Source organism: Nestor notabilis, unplaced genomic scaffold (assembly GCF_000696875.1).
Source record: "Nestor notabilis isolate BGI_N333 unplaced genomic scaffold, ASM69687v1 scaffold5712, whole genome shotgun sequence".
NCBI lineage: Eukaryota > Metazoa > Chordata > Aves > Psittaciformes > Psittacidae > Nestor > Nestor notabilis.
The window spans coordinates 36,272-50,482 of record NW_009919610.1 but is presented as its reverse complement, the minus strand read 5'-3'; the positions used below and the strand labels follow the sequence as shown (position 1 = coordinate 50,482).

Here is a 14,211-nt window from a genome sequence, read left to right as displayed (position 1 = left end):
GAGCCCCAGGCCAATTACTGCAAATGAATTGAACACGATGGATCATTTATGACAAACTTTTACTCCTTTTAGGATCTCACGCTAAGAAAGTCTCAACACAAAGTTCCACAAGGCAAAGCTCAGGAACTTTGCAATACTCCTACCTAGACTGTTTTTCTTTCTTAAATCAGTAAAAGACCAAGAAAACTATCATTATCTGGGCAAGATCTCCTTTGTCGATCACAACAAATGTCTAAGGGGAGAAAAGCTTGGAAAACTGCTTACACACTCAAGTCTTCAGTTATGATGATGAGTGAGACACATGTATCTGACTACTTCATCTTACAAAACAGTTATGTTTCAGATTTGCTCTAGTTGGGGAGAATCCATTTTGGGTAGCATTTTCAAAATAACTGAGTGATTTAGAAATATGTCTTACGACTCAGTTGTCTTTTCCCCTAACATCTTATCTTTTATATTTCTTAGATTTAGTCAGCTTCTTCCATACGTATAGATAGATGATAGAGGGCTAAAACTGGAACTTTGGTTAAGACGAGAATATTATTGAGATACTAATCAGTAAGAGAAACAGAAGCACAAGTCAAAGCCAGGAGTAGGGATGTAATATTCTACTTACCTGCTGGTCCATGGCATCAGTAGGGCACTCTATATCCCATAGGGCACATGTTTATGACTTGTGAGCTGAGAGTCCTTCCCAGAATTCATGCTTCTGTAAGCACCACTAATTCCAGAGCCAGTCCACAATCTGAGTTATGTGCACCACCAATTTTAGCTATCAGTACATCATAAGATGGCCTAAAGCTGCCTGAGTCTTGGGAGGTTTTCAGTGATTAAAATAGGCCTACAATGCTGACAAATGAACCTGTAATGCACAGGCAATAACCTAGTAGCATTTGGCTTCAGGTTATCACTTAGATTGTCAGATGAATTTATCAAACCTGGATATGAGCAGTTAAAAAGCTTTTGATGATCTATAGCTTCTGTATACAACTGCAGCCTTAAATCCAACTTAACATTTTCTGGGTGTGAAAATTCATGAGTTGATTTTTCAAAAAATTTTGTCTCTTCTCTGAATTCAACAAGCCCTTCATGGATTTATTGACCCTTGTGATTCACACTTCGGGGGCTTTTCAATAGTCTTTCCCTTTTGAGGGCGGAAGCACAGACTATATATGTGAACAACTTCCTTCTTTTTATCCGGCCTTCTGCCATTTACTAACACAACACAACGTTCGCCTGCTGTCACATCAGACTGCCACAGCCATGCTCCAAATGTCACATTAGCAAAGTCAGGTTAAAATCACTTTGTGTTATAACACTTTCCGCACTGACCTTTTGAAGGGGCAGAATGAGAGGAAGGCTTAGTTCCCCTTGCTCTGTGCAGGGAGCCTCTCCTTATTTTCTGTCCTAAATGTGAGAAGTACATGCGAGAAGAGCCTGCTGAAGCTGCCAGCTTGTATGAATGTGCAACATCCCTGCAATCCACCATGGCTCCATCCTGTTACCTATGTGGTACAAGCAGTCTTGTAGAAGAGTAAAATTGATTGCTCAAGGGTTTTGGTCTCTCTCTACATTAGGCACATTGTCCTTTGCAACATGCAGGTTGAGGAGTACAGGAATCTGCTTCCCTTGATGTACTGAGCTTTTCATTTTAGCACTGTTCAGGGCAGAATCAGGAGCTGTTTGCCTCATCAGGCTTAAAAGTAACTCAACCTTTTTAAAATGGTCAGAACAGGGAGCTATATCCAGCTCCAAAGTCCTCAGTACAGGAAAGATATGGACCTGTTGGACAGGGTCCAGAGGAGGGGCACAAAATGATCAGAGGGATGGAGCACCTCTCATATGAGAAGAGGCTGAGAGAGTTGGAGTTGTTCAGCCTGGAGAAGAGAAAGCTCTGGGAGAACTTACTGAGGCCTTTCAGTTCCTAAAAGGGGCCTATAAGAAAGATGGGGAGAGACTTTTTAGCAGGGTCTCTTGAAATAGGATGAGGGGCAACGGTTTTAAACCAAAAAGGGGAGATTCAGGCTGGACATGAGCATGAGCATGGTAAAACACTGGCACAGGTTGCTCAGAGAGGTGGTGGATGCACCATCGCTGGAGACATTCAAGGCCAGGCTGAATGTAGTTCTGAACAACCTGATCTAGTTGAAGATGTCCCTGCTCATTGCAGGGGGGCTGGACTAGATGGGCTTTGAAGGTCCCTTCCAACCCAAACTATTCTATGATTCTATTGCATGATAGGGAATCTGCAGTACTAATTTGGGACCTATAGCATACTTTTAGCAAGGATCCACCATGGCTTAATGATAGATAGAAATATGTTTCCCAGAGAAAAGCTACCCAGCCTGATCAGTGCAAAAGCTGGTGCGCAGCTATGCAGGAGGATTTTAAGGGATACCCTTTCAGTGAAGTATTGTTCTTTTCCTTCTCCTTCAAACTGGCCTGTATCAGTAGCCCCAACATGATTTCAAGTGGCCCAGCTACTGACGGGTAGACTGTGCCAGAGCTTCCCATGTCAAGTGGGGCTTCTAAGCCCACCTAGTGAGACCAAGCAAGTCCCAAATTTGGAAAAAGTAAAGGAAATTTATTATTACACATATATGCTCCTACACAAGGGATTAACCAGCAAAGACTGTACACAGTCTGTCAAGGTCAGGCAAGGCCTGGATAGCTCTGAATTGGATATGCAGAAAACAGCTCAAGGAGGAAAAATGTGTCGGTGGCAGAGGTCAAATAAAGCAGGGAGGATGATTGTGAGAACATAGCAACTTATCAAAGAGCTTTGTGTCATTAGTTAGGAGTCATATAAAATAAGTTTTATGTACAAATGACAGTTTCTATTCCCTGTTTCTTACACACACAGTGTTAATCCAACCCATTTTTCATTCTGGCAGTAGCTTAAACCAAATTACTGCTAAATCATCTGTGGTGAAATCACTTCTTTACAGGTAGATGTACTAGATCAATCTAATGAAATAGTTTACTGATGAAGAATTCATCCATCCCTTGTCCTCCATAATCATGTAAGGAAATAATTAGACATGCACTCCAGTTGAAGATAACAAATCCCAAGATGGATGAAATTGTAAGCAGACATTTTTCTCAACAGTCCACAGTCATGTTCTCTCTTTGGTTTCAATTTTTGAACCAATGACTCAAGTAAGAAAAGCGTGACACAGTCCTTTGGTTCTAGGGGCAAAGGGAAATTAGGATCCATAGTGAGCTTTTTAAAGACGTTTTGCCTAAGTCCTAAACATCTGGGCTTTTATTGACTCCCAAACTCTGCAAGAGGGAACTTTGAAAAATGAGCCTGCTGTCAGTCAGCTTATGTAACTACCTCTTTGTCTATACTGCCTCTGGGAACAAAAAAATGCAAAGCTACTATTTCCTGAACTGGCAGCCCCACTTCATTTCTTTTGAATGCTCGTCAGCAAGTCAACAAGATTCACTGAAAACAAACAGAGATGCTCATCACAGAAGTATACGGAATTCAATATAGTTACTTCAAATAACGTGTTTCAAGACAGAAAATGACACCTGCGCTTTTAGTGTTACTTAAGGTGAGACATACAGAAAAAAAAGTAAAAAATTTTTCTCCTCCTAAATCTATTAATTACATATGTTCATTTTCTATTCCCATGTTTACAGAATCAGAATTCTTTAATTTCTGAACTTGACTCCAGTGATGATGTACTGAAACAGACTGTTTTTACAGAAACTAAAATGTCAGCTTGGAGAACAAGGTGCCAATACAATGACTGCATGATCAGGTATGACTTGATATTAAATTAGAACTTGTAACGACAGAACAAAAAGAAACTATCATTAGGATGCAAAAAGGGGGACTAGTAAATTTGAAAAGCAATTTAGTCTTTGTGTACCCTTAATAAGGAGCTAATACCTGGATTAATACTGTTCCTGTGCTCTCAAAGGTTTAGTACCAATGACTATGAACTCTGCAGCACTACAATCCACAACCATCTTTGGTCACCTACAGAGTGAACAAACCAATCTTCACTGTTTTTTAAAAAGTGTTCCTTCTTCATCTCCCTTATCTATGACAGTTCTGCCTGTCACCTCTGTCTTTTCATAACATTGTGATAATACTGCCTACCATCCCAGGAGTAGTTATCTAAAAGGAATTTTTTGTCAAATATTCTGTGACAAAATTCCATTGACTTAAGAGATCTGTCAGGTTTTATAACCTTATCTCAGTATCTTCAGCTTACAACTGCACAAATCTTTACATGCTGACATGCTGTACTACTAAGTAATATTCCGTTTTTTCAAATGCCATAATGTCAAGTAATAGATCTATGTCTTTTTAGTGACCTAGATAAACTTAATTTTCTCCTTTTCCATTCATTAAGAATTAAAGTTGTTCCATTTCATGGGTTTGTATCTCTTGGGGAAATATTTGAACTACAGGTTAGGGACGATGTCACAGCAATAGTCTGCCCTCTCTATCAATTACCTTAAATGAAATATTTTCCCATCATATATACCAGAATCTGATGAGTTTCTCATAAGTCTTATGGTCTTTTAATCCCCCTGTAGCTGTATTACAACTTCTTCCATAAAAAAGAACGTCTCTCTGAGATGAGGGACTCACCAGCACACAGCTCTGTAGAGAGCAGCAACTTGGGGCAGCACCATGGCCCTCAAGAGATACTCTGCCTCTCTTCAAAAGATAAGGAGGACAGGGTGCTGAAAAGGCACTGTACAGCATTGTACAACACCTGAAATGAAGCACCTGAACGAGTTAACTCTAGCAGAGGTAGGATTCTGAATACTGATTGCAAAAAATTAGGTGTTTTTTAAATTGCAGTAGAAGTAAAAGCTCTGAAGGAGACAGCTGACAGTTCTTTCAGGCCCTTTTCTGACACCATTTCTTTAGTGATTTCTGTTAACTTTCTGAGGCTGGATACTTCAAAGTTTTGTAGAGGTTAATTATTGCAAATTTATTTTCTGTTGCTTTTTGGTCTTTTTTCTTTGCTGTTACTATTGAAACAGTCATTTTCCTTGGTACTTAAGGCAGCTAGTAGGACTTTTTTGCACAAAATAGTGAGACAATTACCAGTTCCTATGAAACATTGTGCCTCAGAGCATGCCAGATAAACTGAAGTGTAATCCTATAAAAACTACAACTATTTCTATAATGTGTGTGCTTGTCCCAGTAATAATTGTTTGCACAGTCCGAACTACCTCTCAGTGGATGAACTGCTCTGTAAAACACAGGCGCACAGCAATAAATAGGTCTCCCCTGCTCCTCACATGTGCCGTCCTCTCATGCCTGGGGGGAAATAATGAATCCAACTCTACCCAACAACTCTGTCACGCTTACTGCAACTTTGGGTGGCACAGAAGTACTCGGGTAGCCTTATACTAGCTGGCTGGAATGCCAACATCTGCAAACCTGTGGTCTCCCACAGCTGTGCTCCCAAAGTAAAGGCTACCTACCAAAATGCTTACTTTGGTCCTGGGCAGATTTCCAGCTTACAGTGTGCTTCATGTTATTGTTGCTATGCTGTTGTTAGAGACAACAGATAGATAGACTGGTGATAGAGAAGGCAGTCTATTGCAGTGACATCATCCCTAACCTGTAGTTCAAATTTTTCCCCAAGAGATACAAACCCGTGAAATAGAACGACTTTAATTCCTAATGAATGAAAAAAAAAAGAAAATTAAGTTTATCTAGGTCATCAAAAAGATATAGACTTATTACTTGACATTACAGCAATTGCAAAAATGGAACATTACTTAGTAGTACAGTATGGCACCATGTAAAGATTTGTGTAGTTTCTAGCAGCACCCCAGTTGGCCTTTTTAAAGACAGCTCAGGTAAAACCATATACGCTGCTGCGAGAACCAGCAGCTGCAGTATCAGTGTACCCTTTCAGCATGTCCTCCCTGGTCTTGCAATTTATATCCACACAATATGACTTGTTCCAAATGAGGCAACTCTATCAACTCCACGCACAATCCCATTAATCTTCCTTTATAAGTAATATCCTAAGACCATAAACAATTTCTCTCCTTTTCCAGTTTGACAGTACACATGCACAACTTAGGTACCTGAATCTCAATACGTTATTCCATATTTATTTACAAAACAAAACAAACAAACCCCCAACTACTAGTAAAAGTTACTAGTAGAATAGATTACAAGAGCGATAACTGGCTCAGGTGAAAACACTGCTGCTAGTATGTATAGAACAAAAAAGGGAAATTGAACAGGAAATGTGTCCAAAACAATCTGACAATAAAAGGGGAAAACATCTATAAACATTTATAAAAATATAATCTCCTTCACGTTTACATCTGACAGAGGACTGGTATCTGAGATAAAGGTATCTGAGATACTGGTAATAAAACGTCACACTACATTATTGCTAGTAAGGTACAGAGTAACATACAAGAGAAAAAGATTATCAAGTATACATATATAGTGGTTGGTACTAATTAATTAGTAGAATCCAGGATGAGACTATGGCTTGTTCTTTGAAAACATCAGTGCTGTGCTCAGTGGTAGCCAAGAAAGTGAAGAGAGAATGAATATGGTAGAACAGAATATTGGAAAAGCAGTTAAAATAACATGGAAAGGTCACTCAGCAGTGTGAGGTATGGAGATGGATATTTCAATGCTATGTGTGGCTCTCATTAAGCTCTCGCAAAAAGGGAATATGAGTATCAGGAGAGGTAGGGGATTGTTAGAATTACAAAGCAGCTTGTACATGATGAAAAAACTAAAAGGATGACAAGGACTCACATTTCTAAAAGAAAGTCATTGCAAGAGAGATCTGTAAATTGTGAATGATAAGAAGAAAGTGACTAAGACACAATTATTCATTGCTTCTCACATTACAAGAAGTAGGGTATGCCCAATGAAATTGTGACATAGCTAGTTTAAAACAAACAGATGGAAGGGTTTTAATCATTACATGCATAATTATTTTGTAAAACTCATTGCCACTGGATGTGTTGAAGGCCAAAAGTATAAACAAATTCATGAAAGTTATGTCAAATTGATAGAGGATAAATCCACATGTAACTGTCAGATCTGACGGTCCAAAGACACCCTCCAGCTCAGAAAGTCATGAAAACATTTGCCTTTGGGAAGTCAGAATGTAAAATAGAGAAAAAAACGATTATATACATTCCTGTTTTGATACAGATACCCATTATTTCCCTCATTATCCAATATCTAGGAGATATTGAGTGGAACAGAGCTTGTTAGCTGACCCAATACTGCAGCTCCTTATACAGTAGACATACAAATAATTATGGTCAGATTCAGACAGGTTATCAGGTGATACATCATTAGGCATTGAAGCACCAAAACCTCCGCACTCCAAATCCTGCCGCATGGTACAGACAAAGGATAGGTTTCATTTTTCTATTTGGGGTTGTCAGGTGGTAAATAATGTCTCTTGATAGATTTCTTACCGCTATGTAAACGCTTTAGCAGCAATTCTCATGTCTTTCAACCATCTCTTTTCAAAGCAGCCTAGATCATCTGCTTTTCATAATGAGGTATGCTTTTAACCTTTACATATTTTCCTTAGATCAGCCCTGGACACAGTAGTTAGCTATGGCCGTTTGGCACTAGGTAGTTTAAAAAGTTACTATTATTTATATATCCCAATACAGAATTTTCCTTTTTTTACCTCTTCTTGTTTTTGCTTATTCATGTTCAGCCTGTGACCCACTGTAACCCCTAGTTCCTTCTGTGCATAAATATGGCCTGGTGAATTGTTCCCCTCTTTGTACAGCGGTTTACTCACAGTGTAGCACCAGGCATTTGACCTAAATAACCTGCATTCTTTTTTTTTCTTGATTACTTCTTCAGTTTGTTAACATTTTTTTGAATCCTTGTCTAGCCTCTTTTATGCTTGCCGGCTTCATCAGAGACCATTGTACGTTTGATAATTACACATTCTAGTTCAGCTTCTTAATCAGCAATGACAATATTCAGTGACTCCCCATTTAAGGCACACCCTTTCAGGATTTTACTTGGTATATCTCTCCATATTAGGAGGCTATCCTTTTCTTTTTTTCTTTTCTACTTTTTTTTTCTTTTTTTTCTCTAAATCAGTTTTGTGGACACCTTGTAGTTTCACATAGACTATGCTATCACAAATTGCTTACGAAAATGTCATTGCCAACAAAAAAGGAAAATGGTAATCTGCAGAGGTTATGTTACTGAAATGCAATGCTCAAAATACTTGTTGCATCAGCTTGTACTAGATGTGTGCAAAATGATAGTCTTTAGTGACAGAGTGATCTTATCCAGAAGAATCCAGATGCCCAGGATTGTTTCACATCTTTATTGTTCATTACATGACATTAGAGTTCATTTACTGTTCAATATTCAAATTCTGCTCACTTAACAGAATTCTGTACTACTTTATTTACTTTCATATCTGGCTATTCAAAGGTACTCCTTAATATCTGAAAAAAATTAATTTTTTTCTCACTTCGTAAGTAGCTGCAGAAGCAGACAAATCTGAATCTACTGATTCTGAATATTTGACACCACAGATTCCAGATAGCTGACATGAGATATTTCAAATTTGAGTTTTCAAAGTTGCCATTAAATATTTTCTGTTTATTGGATTATATTCCTTCAAAATGATCAGAGAATGAAAATCCATACTGATTCCGTGAGGTATATACTGGACAGATGTTAAAATAAAAAAAAATTACTGAAAGGCAACTAGTCTCATTATTTGTCTGAACGCTCATGGAAGCAAGAACCAAAAGCAGTTAAAAGTCTGCTGGATTATATTTATTTATACTTTATAAACTTTAGTACAAAACTATGGTATAAAAAGACTTCTTAAACTTAGGTACACTTATTGTCTTTTCACCTTGATAATAATAACAGAATGATGCTTTTCCAATGTTGGATTAGTGTCCCTGGAGAACAAGCTATTGTATATGTAGGTGATTCTGCAGAATTGCTGATGTCTCCTTTATTGAAGCAGTTGTGGACAGCAGAAAAGTCAGAACTAGGTAGATGAACTGAGGTTCCAGGAAAGTAATCCTGGATTCTCATATACATTGCTCTGGACTGTACAGTAGTTACTTGTTTATCTACTTCTGCAGATTAAACTCAGAGAAGGATAACTGGGGGGTTTACTGCAGAAATCCAGTAAGGGCTTTCCTAAGAAGATCTATGGTGTCACACTCGACAAGCCATGCTCTCACTCTTGCTTGGCACCCAGATACAATTTCAACACTAACAAAAGTCGTACCACATCACCTGTCTAAAAGAGTTGAAACTATTAAATTATTCCCAGAAAGACAGAGCAGATGACCACCCACTTTCTTCAGTTTTTCTCAGTATACAGTACCACAGACATTTGTTCCTGTCTACAAGAAGCATGATTTATGCACATTTCAATGGTATTTGTTTACAATTCAGCTTTAATTTTTCCTTTTTAGCTTGTTCCACCACAGAAGTCTCTTAGGTTTTCTCTAATGCCTGACAGAAATGAGAATATGACTGAAAGCAAGGTGCCTTTTAGGCTCCTGTCAGATTAATCAGAAAAGATCTGCCAAAGTGAAACACTCTGAAGGACAGGTATGTATCTGTTCTTGCAGCCTCCAGTATCACAGCAATATACAATCTCAGTTTTATTCCTGCCCTTCCTGCTCCTTGATATGCACACAACAGTTGCCAGGACCCTCCTTCAGCTTTCACGAGCCAAAAGATTTTGGCCATCTACTTCAACTACATGTTTGACAGTGACAATAGTCCTTTAATCACACTCATGGAAAAATTGCCATTCATTTGGAAGGATGCCAGCTCCAAACAGCACTTGGATATATGAGCTAGACTGACAGACTGCTCTTTATTTGCCAGTAAGGTAGGGGAAGAAAATGCTGTTACATGTGTTTTGTATCCTCTGCTGCATACTAAATCATTGCTGGGTGGTATTCATGATCTATAAAGCAGTAAGTATTTCGGCCACAGCTATCTCTGGCACCATCTGTTTGACCACTTGCAAAACTAACAAGCTGCACAGAAGCTGGGAAAGTGACATGACTGGCATGAGTTTGAGAAAAACGACATCTAGATTCAAAATTAAACCAGCTATTCAAAATTTCATCACAGCATGTCAGCCATACTGTGGTTACCCTCTGAACCCTCATAGGCTGGTCTTCCGTTGCTGCTGGCAGACATGGCTGGTTGCTTTTTCCATAGCTAAAATGTTTGCAGATAGTCTCGTTAACACAAAAGTTTTCAGCAAAGAATGGAAAATGAAGCTCCTGAGTCTACTCAGATGATTTTCTGCCCTGGCAAATGAGGAAGAGTGAGGGTTTTGGCCAAGAAATCCTACTTCTGCTATGTTTACCTGATTTATTTTTCTGCATTGAGTTATTTGTGGTAACTGTGCATGTTCATTCAAATTGTTAACAAAACTATAAAGCACTGTAGGTGAAGAAATGACTCTCGAGGTATACAACACTAAAACTGATGATTTCTGATTACTATGTTGGGATAATAAGATACCAATACTTTTCATATATGCTATACTCAATTACAATTAACATCACGAAAGCATTTACAAGTCATCTTGCAAAAAGACCATTTGATATGGTCCTTTTTTCCTTGAAATCAACATGGTTTGTATCGTATTCTAAAAAAAAAAAGTGTCATGAATAAGTTGCATCTCTGTTTTGAGCTTGATATCACCTAGCAGCTCTAACTACAAAAGATCCCATTTACCATTTTAAGTGCTGGACTTAAGGAACTTTCCCAGTAGTCTAAAATTTATTAAAAGTTAATGAAAATGTTTCAGAAAGCTTCCTAACCAATAAAGTACTCTTTTGAGCAAATTAATAATTTCTACAATTATACCACAAGTATTGAACGTAAAAAACCTTGTATAAAAACAATATCAATAAGAATAGAGAAAACAATTGTTAATACAATATAATTTGCAGTTAAAAAAAAAGGTAGATAACTTTCACCTATGTTGTTATACTGTTCCTTATTTCAGGTTCTCATACATTTTTGTACATTTTTTTAAATTTCCAAAATTAGCAAGAAACTAAGCAAAACTTAAGATCAGGCTTCAGATGTGTTGACAGACTACTGCTTGCATGAGAGATAATCCAGCCCTTCTCCTGCATGTCTCCATAGGATGCCTGGGTTATTTTTTCCCGTAGGTTAATTGGAAACCTTTGGTTTGGTTGATGGTCAAAGTCCTGTGTATGTGCCTGAATCAGTTCTGAAATAGTAATTTTGTAATTGCAAGGAATTAAAAACTGGGCAGCTATCTCCTATGTTCTTATTGACCATACAGTACTTCAACTGATAGTAAAATATTCCTGTTAAATAATATCTGATGTGAAACTGAAAACATATAAAGAAACCCAATCTGAATGGTTGGAAATAAAAATCTGTATAAAATCATCTATCCTGGATGTCTATCCTCTAGATTAGTTCAGAAGACACAGGCTGCACCTCCCCAGATCACCTCCTTAATGCACAGAGCTAAGATGCCAAACTTTCTCCTCATTGAGGTGCTCTAGAAGGGTACACACAGCTGCCTCAGGCATAACTCCTTCAGACTTCTGAGATAAAAACACCTCTTGTAAAAATCCCCTTACAATATTTTCTCATTATTCTTTCATTGTATCTGTAAACACTGCTACTAAGAAAAAAAAGGGGGGTGGGGGTGGGGGGGAGAGGGCAGGGAAGAAGAGGAAGCAATTGATATTTATCATTAACGTTGAGCAAGAATTTCTAAATTACCATGAGATGATGTCTGAAAAGTTTTAGTGGGTAGAAATGCTTCAGGGAACATGAGTTAATAGCATCAGTGATAGTTCTGAAGGCAAGAGCAATCCTGAAGATTGCTTCAGTAATTTAGAATTGGTAACAGATCCCCTCAAGTGCATTGTTATTCATTAATAATAATGCACATACAGTAGACAATTTCTGTTTAAAGGATGAGCCTTTGGTCAGCAGAATTATGTTTAAAGTGATCTCCTGAAGACAAAGGGAGTGCAAGCTTCCTTCTCACGCATTGTCTGAAAAAGATTTGCTGCCTTCCTCACTACTACTCTCACGAGACCATCCAAATGCAATCATCTCCAGTTTTATCTCGGCCTCAGCCTAGGAACAAAAACATGAATCGCATTCTATAAACTGTGGAAAAAACTAAACCATGTTTTCTCTGAATCACTATTTCTGCAGAAAACTCTCCCAGGCAAGCACCTCATCCCGGCTGCAAACAACCCTTGACAAATCCCCACGGCTGCATTTGTGGTCTCTACAGCTGAGACCATTCCCTGCAAGAACAGCTCAGGCTGAGAGGATGCAGCAGTCTTGGCAGTTTGCATTGTGGAGTGTGTTGCTTCCAAGAGATGGGGTCAGCGGCTTGTGTCCTCTGCACACTGAGGGACTGACTCCTGAAGCAATTTTTAGCAAGCAGTTGTAGAATGTCAAAAGCAAGTCTTCAGAGAGCACAAACACTAACTTGAAAGAGCTTAACAGCAAAAATCCTCTCTAAATTCCTCTTCAGATTCACTTTTATGAAACAATTGTATTAAGAAGTGGGTGCTTAGCTGACCAGTAGGGTTTTTGCAACAGCTATTGGCTGATATAGATCAGTAGTTCCTATATATGTATGAATTCTCTTATAGAAAAATTCTTGGAAGTATCTTGGGAATACCTCAGAGCACTCAAGGTTCAAAACACTATTTAGAACAGGTAACAAATATACCTAGTTACCTTGCTGCATCTTCCAATCAGTTCCTGTTCAAAATAATGGTTCATATTTGAAACACCATGAAACAAATGCAACTGCCATACAAGTTTGAAACTGCACACATAATTAATAAATGTAATGTCATAATAATGAAAATTAAATTGTTTGAAACCTACCTTGGAATTGCGTAAATTTGATGGTTCCCATCCTCTCTCCATTTCTGAAAACAACTTGACCCTAAATAAAACAAATAAATAACTTAAAAGTTTTATAAATCTCTCATCACATAGTTTAATTAGCACTGCAATTATTTTCCATTCACTATTAAAATTATCCAAGCAAGGTTTAAACTTTGAAGATAGCAGACACAATTACACCTCCTTAAAGCTTTCTTCCACAGACTGCAAATGGCTTTAGAAAGCTGACCAGTATTATCACCCTCTTTACATGGATGGAAATGTAGGTACTATAAAGCCAGAAACTTACTGAATCTCAGAACGATGAATCAGATTATGAGAGATGATATACAAACAATTGATTTGCACTGTGACTGTTTTTATCAAGGATATGTAAAAACTATCAAAGATCACACAAGAAAATCATTATCCATTTCATTCATTGTAAGTTTTTTCAAATGGCTCTATAACCTACTTTTATTGTTTCTTATGTACTTATCCTACTTGATTGTGGGTACCAGTAGCTCTTGTGGCTTGGTTTTGTACTATGCCAACACACATGACCTACTATTCTTTCTAAATGTGATGCCTTTTTAAATGTAAACTACCCTTTGTTGTCTACACTGTCACTCCTCAAAATAATGGTCATGTAGTGCTGAAATCTCCTCACATATCCCAAGCAAATTACTCCTGTCTTCCATCCTCTCTTTCCAATTTAAATTAAGAAAAGATCTTGTTAAATTTCTTCCTTACTTCAGCTATTTCATAATTGAGTATGAAAGAAGAGGGTTTTATTCATTTATGCTGAAAAGGATATTTAATATTTTGAACCTGCAGTGAAGTGCTAAGTGCTGTCAATATAGATTGCTGTGTTACTGCATCCCCAGTTTGCTTTATTATTATCATCTCCATTAATCTTTGTTTTAGCAGACATCAGGGTAACAGAAACCAAACAATAAACATGTAATGCTATAATACATTTCTCTATGCAAGCCAGACCCTTTTTGGACAACTCCTTCTAGTCGCCAAGGGGATGCACTGAAGGTGACCATCTGAGTTACTAAAATCATCTCTCTGAAGGAACGCTACAACAGATGTGTAGTACAACACACCCCCCCCACATTTCCTGCAAGGCACAAAACACTATTTCCCTTTGACAAATAGAAGACACCCTTCAAAAAGTTTAAGCAACCTTGTGCTAAACCTTAAAAGCCAAAAGCCCCCATCTGTGACAAAAAGAAAGCAAGAGAAATGAAAACTGGTTATGGAAGAGATTCTGGCCATAACTTCAGAAGGACATGGGAGCTTTT

At 38.0% G+C, this 14,211-nt stretch overlaps 1 protein-coding gene across 1 annotated transcript in view; it reads right to left on the bottom strand.

Moving 5' to 3' along the window:
- LOC104402428 (gamma-aminobutyric acid type B receptor subunit 2-like) overlaps positions 1-14,211 on the bottom strand; it is a gene marked incomplete at both ends in the record, with an annotated part of 69,221 nt that overhangs the window by 21,145 nt on the left and 33,865 nt on the right. Inside the window, one exon of the mRNA XM_010010304.1 lies at positions 12,902-12,962. Coding sequence (XP_010008606.1) covers positions 12,902-12,962 — 61 coding nt within the window. The remainder of the gene's footprint in view (positions 1-12,901; positions 12,963-14,211) is intronic.